Here is a 15,734-nt window from a genome sequence, read left to right as displayed (position 1 = left end):
GTGGGGAGGACAGGTGTGCGGGTGGTGTGCGGCAGGGAAGAGGGAAAGGGCGGGTGGGTGGGGAGGACAGGTGTGCGGGAGGTGTGCGGGAGGGACGAGGGAAAGGGCGGGTGGGTGGGGAGCAGACAGAATCCCAAGGGCACAGGGAGAGCACCAGTCACTGTGGTGGGGTGCTGCAGGGCTGGGCAGAGCACTGGACAGGAACAGCCTGCCCAGTCACTCCAAATTCCATGGTATGCTTGCCAAGGGCACATACCAGACGCCCAGAGCCCAGACCCTCCTGCCTGTCCACTGCTTAGAGAAAGGTAGGTGTGAGGACAGAGGCTGCAGAGAGCGCCTGAAGCCGAGCACCAGCTTTCCACTGGCAGGTGCCTGGAGGGAGTGGCGCTGGCATGGGGCCTGGGGAGCAAGGGGGGTTTCCCAGAGCCCCCACCCTCAGGCCAGGCCTTACCTGCCCCTCAACACACAGGCTCCAGCCCCACCTTGGGGTGCCTTCACCTGCTCCCCTCGGCAGGCTGACGAACACCGTCACCGGGGCTGGGCAGATCCCACACTGCACCTACCTGCACCGCTGAGACCATGCGGGGCAGCAGCGGCTCTGGGACAGGCGTCGGGGCTGGGCCACCCACCTGGACACTCCTGGCCGTGGAGATCCGGTTCCGGTTCACGGTAGCTCTCACTCTTTCACTCTGCCGTGTCCTGGCGATCGCCCGGGTCCTACCTGCCCGAGGCCGAAGCCTGCTGGTGGTGGGCACCACATCAGCCAAGAGCAGGGAGACCTCTTCCTCACTCACGGGACCCGCATCTGGGAAGAACCACCAGGGCTGACGTGCTGCACACACAGACCACGCGCCTCCCCCCACGGCTGCTGGCCACGCAGCAGCCCCGGCTTGGGCTGACCTGTGCACAGGACACAGGGCTTCTCATGAAGTGTGGTGCTCCCAACCCTGAGGGCTGGAAGCCACCAGCCAATGGACCCCACACACAACCCCGAGAAGATGAGCCCCCAACAGACGGCCCTAGATGTCCTCCCCAAGCCACAGCCGACCCTCACTCCAAGGCCCTTCCCTGGGACAGCAGAGCAGAAAGTGAGAGGTCTAAGTGTGCCTTGGGATGGAAGCAGGGTCCTTACCAGCGGCAAGGACACCGGGGGCAGCACATTCTGGGCAGAACCACTCGTCCACCGGCACCTCCTGGAGAGGGGGGTCCAAGCATTCCATGTGGTACCTACAGGAGTGAGTGGGGCCAGAGCGTCCGGATGCTGCTCATGCCATCCCCAAACCTCTCAACAAGGGGACCTCAAAGCAGGCCTCCAGCTGCACCCATGTCTGCGATGCTTTCTGATGGGCTTACCTGCACCCTCAACATTCGTAAGTAGAAGCCCTAACCCCCAATGCGACAGCAGGAAGAGACGGAGCCTTTAAGGAGGTAGCTGAGGCTGAAGGAGGTTGTGGAATTGGTGTCTGCAGAGAAGCAAGACACCAGGAGAGGAGCACAGAGGGAAGGCCAGGTGAGGACACAGCGGGGAAGCGGCGTGTGTCAGTCAGCAAGAGGGGCCTCTCCGGGAGCCAGTCTGCTGCTATCTCAGACCTCCAGCTTCCAAAACCAAGAAAAGGAAGACCTGTGGTGTAAGCTGCCCAGCCTGTGGTTCTTGACAGCAGCTGAGCTGACCACAACACCCACCCAGGGCCCAGCCCACACCCAGCGGCCGACGGTGGCTCACGCTGAGCTCCTGTGGCAGGTGCTGCCTGGGGGGCCCCTCCCAGAGAGGCTTGTCTCACCCACCCTCACTCATGGGGTTTCACCCGGCGTCCATCACGACAGGCTAGTGAAAAAGGCAAAGGTTTCTTTGCTGCACGTGAACGGCTTTTTAATTGTATCCATCAAGCCTTCCAGGAAAGTAGCGTGGGAAGTGCTGCCACTGGGATGAGGCATCTGTGCCCTCCAAGCAGCCGAGACTCGGCAGTCTGTGCCAAGGTTCTTGAAAGGATCCCAAAGACCCCAGACAGCCCTGAGCAAGGCAAAGACAAACAAGGGAAGGGAGCCAAGCTGGTACTTCGCTGAAAATGGAGCCTGAAGTCAACTGAACTTACGCTTACTAATCATGGTGCTGAACTGCTCTATGATCTAAAATATGAGATTAAACAAGAGTAAACCCATTCCTCCACAAATCTTGTACCTACGAGGTGTCCGTGGTGTGGCCGTCGCTGAGGCCTCACACCAGAAAGACAGGAGACAGATACGCAAGAAGACAAGCAGACTCCCCCAGGAGCACGGCACATGCTGCCAGGGGTGGCACCGAGGACGGGGCGGGGGGTATGAGGATGCCAGGCCAGCACCGAGGACAGGGTGGGACGGAGGGGCTGTGAAGAACCCTAACTAGGCCCCATCCTAACATCTGCTCTTACACAAGTTCTCTGGAGGGCAAAGGCAAGAACTGAACAGTGCGTTCTTTCAAAGAAGGCCAAAGTCTGAAAAGGTCCAACCCACTCTCCCACGAAGCTCCAGCAGCCCTGGAGGAGGCTGCAGCTCCACCTGAGGCCCAAGCAGAGGCCCCTCTGCGCCCGGTGGGCACCCATCCACAGCCAGGCCAGGCCTGTGTCCTCCACATTTATCCCTGAGAAGAAGGAAATGGCTGCAAATCTAAACACGATCACGTGGACAAGGAGAGCTGCCAAGATCTGCCCAGCTATGGCACACACGGAGTGCAATGGTGTGATCTCGGCTCACTGCAACCTCCACCTCCCGGGTTCAAGCGATTCTCCTGCCTCAGCCTCCCAAGTAGCTGGGGTTACAGGCGCGTGCCACCATGCCCAGCTAATTTTTGTATTTGTAGTACAGACGAGGTTTCATCATGTCGGCCAGGATGGCCTTGATCTCTCAACTTCATGATCCACCCGCCTCAGCCTCCCAAAGTGCTGGGATTACAGGTGTGAGCCACCGCGCCCTGCCTGTGATTCCATTTTTACATGAGTAATTAATTATAGATGTGTAACTTTTAAGTCAGACTTAACTGAATACGTAGCAAACTGCAATATTAATAGTATGGAAATGTTTACAAGCATGAGAATCATTTACCGGTTTTAATGTTTTAGATCCATTGGGGTTTTTATATACTCATGTCATTTTATCTGCCAAGTAATTCAATACTATAGGTAAAAAAAAAATCAATATATTGAATTTGTAAGTAAAACTTATGATGACAAAAAATTTTGATTACGTTGTAAACATCCCCAAGAGCCTTGTTAGAAGTTACTACAGCTAGGCCAGGCGCAACGGCTCACGCCTATAATCCCAGCAGTTTGGGAGGCTGAGGTGGGCGGATCACTTGAGTCCAGGACTTCCACACCCGTCTGGCCAGCATGCTGAAACCCTGTCTCTACAGCAACAGGCAAAGAGGACCAGTCTCACACATGGGCATGGAGTGCTGAGCACCCTTCTGCCTTATTTTAAGCATTCTGTGTATGTTCATGGTGTAAGTCAGTAAGCACCATTCCCAGAGTCGTGCTGACCAGGCCCCTGGGATGCTGGAGGCAGCAGCCCTGCCCTTCAGACCCTGCACATGCTGGGCAGTCGGCAGCAGACACTGCAGGAACCCGAAGGAGGTGAAGATCTGCCAAGGCAGAGCATTCAATAAACTGTCATGACACGTGGACTTAAGCTAAGGCTCGTGAGAAAGGAGGGAAGACAAGATGTTTGCGAATCTGAGCAGAGGCGTGGCTGTCACCCAGGCTGCTGGCAGCAGAGGGCGAGACCGAGCAAGGGTGGGACCTGGAAGGGCCGGTGGAGCGCACTGCCAGCCCCTCAACTCCCACAGGCTACAAGGAGGGTGAACTGAGGACAAAGGTGTCAGCAAGACAAACGTGGCGGCTGCCTCCTGGGCTCCAGAGGAGCCCCTGCAGTGTCTGCAAAAGGCCAGCCAGCGAGTCCTGCGCCCCTGGGGTGTGAGTGGAGCAGGGCCTGGGGGGTCCTGCACCCCCCGGGGTGTGAGTGGAGCAGGGCCTGGGCATGTGAGTAAGAAATGAGGCAACAGGTGGGGGCACAGGCGGCTGTGGTCAAGGCCGTGTCAAAGCTGGGCTGCCTAGGACCACTGGCCACAGCAAGGGCCTTCACCAGGGGCCCATCCTCTGTGTGGCTCCAGCCACAGCACGTCAAGGCCTCCTGGCTCTGGCTGTTCCGTAGTCCAAACCCCAAACCTGCTACTTTCCGCACAAGAGAAGGCTCCAGATCTAGCAGCCTCACTGGTTCTTTCAATGTCTTCTGGGGCACATGCCCCAAGGGAAAGTTTCCGGAATCCTCTTGCCGTAATTTTACAGCAGAAAAATTATTCAAACAAACAGGGAAAGCCCCTCACAGGAGGCCGACGGGGAAGCGGACGTCTACCTACAGCCAATGAGACAAAGCAGGGATGAGGGGATGATGTCACTGGGTTCCCGGGAAGCCAGGGCCACGCAGAGGCCAGAGCAGGCGCTCCCAGCTACCCCCAGCTGTGCCACGGAGAGCAGCGGGTGCAGGTTAACTGGACACGCACCGGAGGGGGAAGGAGGAGCAGGGTGGAAGGTGAGAGACAAAACAGCCAACGTGCTGGACGTCGGCAGAGCCGCTCCTCCCCCACACGAAGGCCGGGACCCAGGACACGTCCCCACCTCTGGCTGGCGGCCCCACAGCCTCCTGTCTCGCTGTTCTCTTTTTCTGTCTTGAGGTTTTACCCGCATTCCTGAGAGCAGCCTCAGAATGTGTTTTGGGAAAAGACGGAGATGTGAGTGGATGTAACAGGAAGGCCTGAAGTGTGTGGTCCGCAGGACTGAACCACACTGCTGCGGGTGGTGAGCTCAGCTCCAGGTGCTGGGACTGACTTCACAGAGGGAGGAGGAAGGCTCTGCGTGCCTCCTGTTCCTGGCCCACCCAGCACACGGCGGGGCATGTGTGCCCTTCCAGCCGTCCTTACCCCGCATCACAGCCATCGCAGAGCAAGAGCCGGTCCTCACGGTCGCTCCTGCCACACACCTCACAGAAGGTCGGATCCTCCTCCTCTTCCTCACTCGCTTTGGCGTTCTCCACCGGGATCTAGAACAGAACTGTCGATCACACACCACACAGGACCCGAACTCCCCATGGTCAATTCACACCATGACACACAGTTAATCCAGAACAGATCGATCAGCTTCAGATTCTTATGAGGGCTCTGAGGTTCTCACTCCACATGCACGCAGGGATTTTTATGTTTTCTACCATTTCAGGGTAGTAATCTAAGAGGCAAATACTCAACAGAAAGCAAAACCTGATGAAGGGAAAGGAGCGGGAAGCCCTGCGCCCCCCACAGGGCGAGGCAGCAGGTGCTGGACTGCCATGTAGACAGAGAGAGTGCACAGAGAAGGCAGGAGACAGACTCAGACGCGCAGTCCCGTAACTTAGCAAAGACTCAGAAACATGCCGGTGAAAACTGGCACCAAGGGTCACCGTGAGGGTCCAGTCCGCCTGGAGGACGCGCCCAACAGCGCTATGACTCAGTGACTCTCAGGCATCACCAGCTTTCGGCTCCTTTCCTCTCTCTTGCCATCTAAGCCTTTATTCTAGGGCCAGGTGGGGACGGCAGGCCCTCCTCCAGCCCTGTATGTACTTCCTGTTGATGGACCTGGAGTCCTTCTCGGATCCTTCCCCAACAGCACAAGCGAGGGTCTCAGAGTTGTCACCGAGTTTCTTCTTCTCTTTTTATTTTCTGAGACGGAGTCTCACTCCTGTTGCCCAGGCTGGAGTGTAGTGGCGTGGTTTTGGCTCACTGCAACCTCCGCTTCCTGGGCTCAAGAGATTCTCCTGCCTCAGCCTCCCAAGTAGCTGGGATTACAGCTGCCCACCGCCACGCCCAGCTAATTTTTGTATTTTTAGTAGAGATGGGGTTTCACCATGTTGGCCAGGTTGGTTTTGAACTGCTGACCTCAGGTGATCCACTCGCCTCGGACTCCCAAAGTTCTGGGATTATAGGCATGCACCACCATGCCCGATCTTTTTTTTTTTTTTTTTTTAAGAGATGGTGTTTTGCTATGCTGCCTATGCTGGTCTCCAACTCTTGCCCTCAAGTGATCTGCCCGCCTCAGCCTTCCAAAGTGCTGGGATCACAGGTGTGAGCCCCTGCCCCAGCTTACCCTGTGCTTCTGCCTGTGAGGTTCACCTAAGTCTCCCCCCATACAGAGGTGGCTCATGGTCTGCATACTAAATTGGGAGCCTTTTCAGGTAAATGAAGATTACCTTCATACCACAAATGCTTTTGAAACTGCCAACACACCCTGAGGCCTCAAGCTGCCCAGGCAGCAAAGGGAGGCCTGCATCAGACAGCCACAGCACGGGCCCAGGAGGCCACAGCGCAACCAGAGGCCTCAGCTCCAGTGAAAACTGCACAGAAAGAGGCAAAGGCTGGAGGGTGCTCTGAGCCCAGGAGTTAGACCGCAGTGAGCTACAATCCTGGGTAACAAAGCGAGATTCTGTAGGGGGGAGAAAAAGCCAGTCTCTTACATCCCTGGCTTCCTCTACTTTCTAAATCTAGAAGCCACCACGCAGCCTTTTCTAGTATTCAGAAGGCCTCAGGCATGTCCCTGAAGGTCTTTCTAATGCTGCTGATCAACAGCAGCAGCCGTGTAGAGGATGCCGCTTTCCTAAAAGCAGATGAAAAAGACAAGCGTCCTTCATTTCCAGCCCCCAAGAGAACTGGCCTCTCCCACACCCTGACCTTCCCTCTCCCCTGTGGCTGCCACAGCTCAAGAAAGCAAAGCTCTGCCAGGCGTGGTGGTGATGCTTGCGGTCCAGCCACCCGGGAGGCTGAGGAAGGGGATGCCTTGGGCCTGGGAGGCTGGGGCTGCAGTGAGCTGAGATGGCGCCACCGCACTGCAGTCTGGGCTTTGGATTCCTGTGTGGGCTCCACAGGCCCAGAAGCTCTCACTCAGCATGCACACAGGGATTTTGTTTTCTACCATTTCAGGGTAGTGATCTTAGAGGAAAATATTCAACAGAAAGCAAAGCATGACGCAGACAGCGGGAAGCCCTGCAGCCCCACAGCTGGGTAACCGGGCAGGGTGAGGCAGCAGGTGCTGGGCTGCCATTAAGAGCAAGTCTCTGGGGAAAAAAAAAAAGCTGGCGTGGGGGCTCACAGCTGTAATCCCAGCACTTTGGGAGGCCGGGGCAGGCGGATCACTTGAGGTCGAGCTGGAGACCAGCCTGACCAACATGGAGAAACCCCATCTCTACTAAAGATACAAAATTAGCCGGGTGTGGTGGCAGGTGCCTGTAAGCCCAGCTACTCGGGAGGCAGAGGCAGAAGAATCACTTGAACCCAGAAGGTGGAGGTTGTGGTGAGCAGAGATCACAACACTGCACTCCAGCCTGGGCAAAAAGAGCAAAACTCCGTTTCATATTAAAAAAAAAAAAAAAAAAAATTAGCCACCTGTGGACCCAGCTACTCAGGAGGCTGAGGCAGGAGGACTGCTCGAGCCCGGGAGGCTGAGGCTGTAGTGAGCTGTGACTGTGCCACTCACCGCAATCCAGCCTGGTTGAAAGAGCCAGAGACTGTCCCAAAAATGAAACAAAGAGCTCTGAGCAGACGGGCCAGAGAGCTGCTCCCACAGGTGAGGGCACAGGGGTGGGGTCAGAAGGAAGCCCCAGGAGCTGGCAATATCTCTGCCTCTCACCCCCCACCCGGACCCAAAACCCCCAGACAGGGCACAACTCAAGCTCCAGGCTTCCTGCTCGTGGCTGCAAGGGGCACCAGGCTGACTCATACAAAGCACTTAACCAACACTCATTTCAGGAGAGCAAGCCCCTTTGGAAAGCGCACTGTCCCACAGGGAAGGGATTTAAGCACGGCTGGGGTCTCCTCACCCAGCGTGCAGCACCCACACTCACCTTCCTTAAGATTTTACCACCAAACTGAGCTCGAATACAAATGCATTTAAATACAGTTCGATCGACTGGACAGGAATTGGCATTCTGTAAGAAATAAGAATGGTATCAGAATCTCGTAAATCACTTCCACTCGGAGATCAGAAGTGTCTTTTACACTGAAGATGACCAAGCGTCTGCTAAACGCCCTGTGAGCCAGGCTGCACCAGCTGCTGACTCAACAGTGAAGGGAACAGTGAGCCCTGCCTGCGAAGCTGCGAAGCTGCGAGCCCGACGGGGAGGGAAGGGCAGCTCCGCCAGTGGGAGCATCTCGGTGACAGGTAAGAACGATGACGGGAGGCGGGAGGCGTGGGGGTGGCACCGTGGACAGGCCCCTCTGCAGTCAGCCTCTTCAACGCTTTTGCCAGCTTTTCCAGGAGATGGTTGGACGACGGTCACTAGCACATTTCTCGAATTTTTCACAGTATAGGTAACGGTCAGGTATGTGCTGCAGTATTTTTTCTGGCTTTATCAGTACTGTTTTGACCCACATAAGATCTTAAATCAGTTTTACTGACGCGTACACACACAATACAACACTGATTTTAACTGAATAATTTGTTGGGCTCTGACTGTACATCCTGCCCAGTCCCCACCTGGTTTTCTGGTCCTTCCGTCTCCCACCTGGCTGCTTCCTGTTGCTGCAGGGGTGTGGCAGGTGCATCCCCTGAGGTTCCTTAGGATTGGAGCCGCAGCACAGACCCTGCTCACGGCATTCTGCCCTCTCTAGCACTGAGAAGACGCAGCACCGCCACACAAACGGCCCCCGCGTCCGTTCCCCTGCGGTGCACATCAAACCTGTCTCTGTGTGGGCCCGCTTCTGCTCCTCTCGGGTAAACACCCAGGAATACACGTGCCTTTGAGGTTGTGCGTGTGACACCCCCACCTCTGGAGTCTGGGGTGCCATCTTCACCACCTGAAGGGGTGTGTGACGGTGTCCCACACGGTGGAACTGGGGTTCTGTGACACCCCCACCTCTGGAGTCTGCTCAAGGGGCGTGCAGGGCATCTCCTGCAGCGGGACCAGGGTCTCCGGAGGAGCCCTGCTGCTGTGCGCCGCACACTCACCACCAGCTTGCAGACGCTCTCAGACTGCTTAGGAGATCCTTCCCTTTTCTCATCGTAGAGCTGCCAGGGCTTTTTCCAAGTCTCAGGGTTTTGCTTCCTAATTCAAGATCTCGACTCCATCCAGCACGGTGTGTGTGTGTGAGCCGCTCCCAGCCTCCTCTGCCTCACAGGCACTGCCTATCTCCCACTGAGTGTGCCCAGGTCTCTTTCAGGGCCCCTGCCAAACTCCCTAGGCCTGGTTTTCATTCCTGGACCAATTCCATTTCGATCATTGTAGTTTTATAAATCACAACATCCAGTGGGCAATTTCTCCGTTTTCAAAGTGATGTTGGCAATTCTTGGTGCCTTCCTGTCTTCATGTGCGGATTTGATAACGTCTCAAGCACTCTGAGCTCCTGCTGAAATGGACGGAATCTGAATCCCCACTGCTGTCTCTACAGAGTAAGGCCTTTCAAAAGGGGCCTTACTTCGTCTGATCACAGCCGTGTTAGAAAAGCTATTTAAATGAAAGAGGCCGAGGCAAGCGGGTCACAAGGTCAGGAGTTCGAGACCAGCCTGGCCAATATGGTGAAACCCCCATCTCTACAAAAAATACAAAAATCAGCCAGGCACAGTGGCATGCACCTGTGGTCCCAGCTACTCGGGAGGCTGAGGCAGGAGAATGGCTTGAACCCAGGAGGCGGAGGTTGCAGTGAGCCAAGATTATGCCACTGAACCCCGGCCTGGCCAACAAAGCGAGACTCCATCTCAAAAAAAAAAAAAAAAAAAAAAAAGAAAAGAAAAGAAAAGCTCTTTAAATGTCTTACACATCTCTTTATGATTTATTTCTAAACACAATTTTTCATCTTTACTAATCTTGTATCCGCCAATCTTGCTAAACAGCGTTCTAACAGTTCACTTGTAACATTGCTTTTGTTTTTCTTTGAGATGAAGTCTCCCTCTGCGCCAGGCTGGAATGCCATGGCATGATCTTGGCTCATGGCAACCTCTACCTCCTGAGTTCAAGCGATTCTCCTGCCTCAGCCTCCCGAGTAGCTGGGACTACAGGTTCATGCCACCATGCCCAGCTAATTTTTGTATTTTTAGTAGAGATGGGGTTTCACCGTGTTGGCCAGGCTGGTCTTGATCTCTTGACCTCCTGATCCGCCCACGTCAGCCTCCCAAAGTGCTGGGATTACCGGTGTGAGCCACCGTGCCCGGCCCCATTTATAAGGTTTCTATACTGACAAAGTTATTTGCAAACGCCGTCTTCTGCCCAATCCTTATCTGATAAATGCCACACAGAAGATACACAGCAAACACTGTATCCTGTTCCTCAATTTAAATGAATGCTTCACTTGCCAAAAGAAAAGTTGAAGCCTGAATCTACTGTAGGCTGCAGACCCACCACAGCAGAACAGCAATAAGAAGTCCCAGAGCCCGACTCTGGGATACGCCACAGCCTGCCGCCAGCAGCAGCGCGAGCAACGTCTGCCGGGTCCTGCTTCCAACGAGGCCGACAGAGTTTTCAGCTACATGGGGAAACAGCAGGAGGCCCCAGTCACCAGACATCCTGGGTGACGTCATGGTCATGAGGAGAGCCGAGGACAGCAGGGAGGGAGCTGAGCCCTGAGGACAGGGGTGGGCGGCTCATCACTCATCCTCGGACTGTGCGCTCTATTTTTCTGACATTTCTTACAATAAAATACTTAGAAGGGAGAGGGAACTGCTTGCTTCTAAAGGTTCATTTTAATATAAAATACACTGAATATTCACAGTCAACTCTCGTCACCTGTTTTAAGGACAGTCCCTTTCGATGCTGGTTATGGTGAATGAGCGCTGAATCGTACTGTTTTATCAACTGAGAGGAGCACCGTCCGAACAACACCGCACACCCGCACACGTGCTCCGGCTCGAGGGTCCAGCTGGCCCTTCCCAAGCAGCACCGCACACGTGCTCACGTGCTCACGTGCTCCGGCTTGCAGGCCTAGAGGGTCCCTCCCTCATCCACGGTTTCTGCAGCTGGTCCCAGGAGACCACGGCCCTCCTTACTCCTGTCCAATACCGGGGCACTACAAATGCCTCACTGTGAGTTCACCCACGCCTCCAAGAGCCACAGTGCTCACAAAGCAAAGGCCAAGCCAGACTCAATCCTGCAGCCCTAGTGCCAGCCACAGAGGGGAGAGCTAGAACCTCGCAAGGGGCTGACCACAGGCTGGGCCTGTAAGCAGGGAGGCCACCCTGAAGGGAGAAGAAGCCAACCACGGGTGAACTCACCTTGGACCATTCCACAATGCAGTCCAGGCAGAAGTAATGGGCACAGTTCTCCGGTGTCCCCACGGCCTGGTCTCTGAACACATTGAGACAGATGGGGCAGCTCTCTGCGTCATCATCAGAATTAAAAGAGCCAGCTGCTTCCAGTTTCTCCTGAGTACCGGCAACCTCCAGCAATGTCTCCACATCATCTTCAGAATCCTCGGAACCTAGAGAGAGAGGAAATGTTTCAGCTGCGGCAAGCAGGACTGGCAGCGTGAACAGCAGCACCAGAGGCGAACAGGCCCGGCTGCACTCAGGACGTCTGGTGAGCGGGCCCCGGCTGCGCTCGGGACGTCAGGTCTGCAGTGCAGAGCCCACCTCCCCACGCGCACACAGCCGGCCACCCACCTCCATGTCCACATTCAGCACATCCACAACCCCAGGAGCCCTACCCCAAGGGGCAGGAAGCTGAGCGTCCTGAGTGCCAGACCAGCACCTCCAAGCTGAACCTGGGGCTGAGACAGACCCCAAGAGGCAGCCCCGGGACCCTGTCCCAAAGATGATCAGATTAATTTCTGAGCCTCCTGGCAAGCCCCTCAGCGCAGCAGCCCCCATTTCCAACACCCCATTCTCAAAGCATTAGGGTGACGAACCATCTGCCTGCACACGTGCCCTCCTTCCGAGGTCGCCCATTCCTCTTCCCTGTGGCCACTGACCACAACTGTTCTGGCCAATTCTGAGTGGTTCTGAGGCTGGGGCTTGGCCAGCAGGGTGAGGGAGGTGCTCTGAGTTCAACACAGCAGAGCCCACATGTGCATTTGCATTTGTGTTTTCTTCCTACCGAACACACAGGTTCACACGGGCGAGAGGAGCAGACTCAGCGTGGGGAGCACTTTCCCATTCGGCCCTGAGACTCTCCTAGCTCTACTCGCGTGGATGGGACTGTGCCAGAGCTGGGACATCCCTCCCAGGACCCTGCTGTCATCCGGCAGGGGAGAGGCACGCTCGGAACAGGAATTTACACTGTTGAAGAGGCTGGGAGGAGCAAGAGCCTCAAGGGAGGCAGCAGGTAAGAATCCTCTCAGTTCCCATCCTCCATGGCTACTACCTAAAGGTGGAAACAGCAGTGGAACAAGTGATTTCCAGCAGCAAACACCAGCGTGGGAAAAGCAATGAGAACTGAAAGGTCCCGCGCCCCAGCGACGCAGGCCCTGTCTGTGGAGTACCTCCCTTCTCAACACTGTGTTTCCCACCAGTTAGGGACACACTGGCTACTTCTTCATGTGTAAAGAACGGTCCTGCCGGGTGTGGTGGCTCACATCTGGAATCCCAGCACTTTGGGAGGCCAAGGCGGGTGAATCATGAGGTGAGGAGTTCAGGACCAGCCTGGCCAACATGTTGAAACCCCATCTCTACTAAAAATACAAAAATTAGCCAGGCATGGTGGCAGGCGCCTGTAATCCCAGTTACTCGGGAGGCTGGGGCAGGAGAATCACTTGAACCCAGGAGGCGGAGGTTGCAGGGAGCCAAGATCGTACCACTGCACTCTAGCCTGCGAAACAAGCAAAACGCCATCTCAAAATAAATTAAAATAAAAAAAAAGGAGGAAAAAAGAGAAGTGTTCGCTAAGGTTCTGCACACACTGGCGCACCAACACCTCTCCAGTGCCTTCCCATTCCCTTCCTTTGGGGCACTCAGCCCTCAGGAATGCCAGGTCTCTGTAAACCCTCTGTCTCTTCACAGCCTCCAGCCATGGCCTCCCCGCCACCCCTGCCCGGCCACCTCCTCCTGCACCTCAGGTGGCAGCTCATGTTCCCCAGAAGCCTCTCCCCACCCCAGGTCCATGGAGCCTGCCCATCCCTTGGACATCCACAGCTGTCGGCATCTACGACCCCATCCTCCGGCTGCTGCTACTGGAAGCTGAGCACAGACACAGTGGGGCCCTGCTGAGGCTCCCGCTGCCCTCACTCCAGCCCCCAGCCCAGAGTCCAAGGAGCCCTCTGGATCTCAAGGCAAGGACACCAAGTCACCTGGCAGCCCTGACCGCTCGTGCTTTTAACCCTGGCGATGCTGGAGCCCGTGCAAGACCTGCCGCAGATGAACAAGAGCCCGATTCCAACGCTGACAGTAAGCAGGGGAGCCCCTTGGGACCGGCACACGCAGCAGACCCGCAAGAGCACGTGCAGAGCTTGACATGGAGCTCAGGGAGGACGCCCAGCCCACACACAGCTCAGGCCGTCCACGCCGTGCCCTCACCAACATGCCTCACACAGAAGGGCTCCTTTCTAGAGCGCTCTAACACTGGTCACCACAGGGCTCTCACACAGATCACCGCAGCACTTTAGGACGTGGACATTCCAGCCCGAGGGTGAGGTCAGAAGGGAACTGGTGGGAAGGCAAAGTTCGGAGGGTGAGCTCAGCCCCCGAGAAGCAGCCATAGCTGAGCCGGGGCGGGGCCCCCTCCCTGGGGGCCTCACAGGCAGTGCACCATGGGGGTGGCAACAGCTGACAGAGAAGGCGGTACCGCCAGTGCACCCAACAAACTTGTGCCCCCTTTGTTTTGTCTGAGACAGCGTCTCGCTCCATCACCCAGGCTGGAGCACAGTGGCACGATCACAGCTTGATGCAGGCTCAACTTCCTGGGCTCAAACGGTCCTCCCACCTCAGCCTCCTGAGTAGCAGGGATTACAGGCGCACACCACTATGCCCGGCTAATTTTTGTATTTTTTTGTACAGATGGGGTCTCACTATGTTGTCCAGGCTGGTCTCGAGCTCCTGAGCTCAAGCGATCTGCCCACTTCACTGTCCCAAAGTGCTGTGATCACAAGCGTGAGCCACCATGCCAGCCCTGAACTCCTTAATAAAATCACATGCATCTGTCACCTCTATCAGGGGTTCTGGTCGAATGAGAGAGGGAACTACAGGAGGTCCCAGGCCAAACAAACCCTGGGTCACACTAACCCCATTCAGTACCTATCTGATGACGGCAGGCCTTTGCAGGGCTGTGGGGGGGAAGGTGGTTGCCAAGACCTTACTGCTCCTTCCATGGGAAATTCCAGTCTGGTTACGTTCTCCCCAAAAACACTGCAGCTCATGCTGTTCAGTGTTCTTGGACATTTTGATTTTTTTTGCCCTCAACAGAGAAGAAACCTACTATGTTGTCAAACTCAACGTCAAAATGAAGGACTACAGGCCGGATGCGGTGGCTCACCTGAGGTCAGGAGTTCGAGACCAGCCTGGCCAACGTGGTGAAACCCCATCTCTACTAAAAATACAAAAATTAGCCAGGTTTCGGGGTACACACCTGCAATCCCAGCTACTAAGGAGGCGGAGCCAGGAGAAGCCCTTGAACCCAGGAGGCAGAGGTTGCAGTGAGCTGAGATGCCACCGCTGCACTCCTGCCTGGGCAACAGAGCAAGATCCTATCTCAAAAAGAAAGGACTACAAATAAAGTGAGCCATCACCGCCGCCGAAGACGAGGCCTCACTGCAGGTGACTGCGGGGACGTGGCCAGCTGTCCCCATCATGACAAGAGGAAACACAGGAGCCGGCTTGAACACCGGCTGTCTCACCAGATCTGTCTTCCAGGTCTTCCTCCTCAGACGCCTCCTCGCCTTCCCCGTCTGTGACATCTCCATGCTCGCTGTCGCTCTCGTCCCCAGAGTCCCCACTGCTGCCGCTGCTGCTTTCTGCTAGACACCAGGGTGAGACACAGGCCGCAGGGGCGGCGTCAAGACCACATAGCAGACGGCAGGGTTGCTTTGCACAGGCAGAGTCCTGAGGAACACGTGCTGAGCAGCTGATGGCTGCCCAGGCTGGGCAAGCTGGGGCAGATGCAGGGAAAAGCACACCCTTTCTTTTTCTTTCCCGAGACAGTGTCTCCCTCTGTCTCCCAGGATGGAGTGCGGTGGCAAGATCTCAGCTCCCTGCAACCTCCGCTTCCTGGGCTGAAGTGATTCTCTTGCCACAGACCCCCAAGTAGCTAGGATTACAAGCACACACCACTGTGCCTAGCTAATTTTTTGTATTTTTAGGAGGGACGGGGTTTCACCATGATGGCCAAGCTGGTTTCAAACTCCTGACCTCAAGTGATCCATCCACCTCGGCCTCCCAAAGTGTTGGGATTACAGGCGTGAGCCACTGCACCCAGCCTTTTTTTCTGAGACAGAGTCTCACACTATCACCTGGGTTGAGGTGCGGTGATGCGATCTCGGCTCACTGCAACCTCCACCTCCCGGGTTCAAGTGATTCTTCTGACTCAACCTCCCAAGTAGGTGGGACTACAGGGGCCCACCACAACACCTGGCTAATTTTTTGTATTTTTAGTAGAGACAGGGTTTCACCATGTTGGCCAGGCTGGTCTTGAACTCCTGACCCCGTGATCCACCTGCCTCAGCCCCCCAAAGTGCTGGGATTACAGGCGTGAGCCACCGCGCCAAACCAGCAACATCCTTTTATTCAACATTTGTGCTGTTTGCGTTAAAAATAAGACAAAAAATTATA

At 55.8% G+C, this 15,734-nt stretch overlaps 1 protein-coding gene across 5 annotated transcripts in view; it reads right to left on the bottom strand.

The window, feature by feature from the left end:
• The window catches only part of PHRF1 (PHD and ring finger domains 1), a 35,727-nt gene that overhangs the window by 14,220 nt on the left and 5,773 nt on the right, over positions 1-15,734 (bottom strand). For 3 of the 5 annotated variants that reach the window (XM_032271478.1, XM_032271479.1, XM_032271476.1), the window contains 6 exons: positions 14,804-14,923; positions 11,253-11,458; positions 7,894-7,977; positions 4,949-5,067; positions 1,133-1,227; positions 630-805 (listed from right to left, as the gene is read on the bottom strand). In XM_032271478.1, coding sequence (XP_032127369.1) covers positions 630-805; positions 1,133-1,227; positions 4,949-5,067; positions 7,894-7,977; positions 11,253-11,458; positions 14,804-14,923 — 800 coding nt within the window. The remainder of the gene's footprint in view (positions 1-629; positions 806-1,132; positions 1,228-4,948; positions 5,068-7,893; positions 7,978-11,252; positions 11,459-14,803; positions 14,924-15,734) is intronic. The other 2 variants (XM_032271480.1, XM_032271477.1) reach the window with 1 other exon arrangement.

The sequence above is a fragment of the Sapajus apella genome, unplaced genomic scaffold (genome assembly GCF_009761245.1).
Source record: "Sapajus apella isolate SASKATOON/1434 unplaced genomic scaffold, GSC_monkey_1.0 scaffold234, whole genome shotgun sequence".
Lineage (NCBI taxonomy): Eukaryota > Metazoa > Chordata > Mammalia > Primates > Cebidae > Sapajus > Sapajus apella.
The sequence above is the reverse complement of the archived record's forward strand: the minus strand, read 5'-3'. Positions and strand labels throughout refer to the sequence as shown.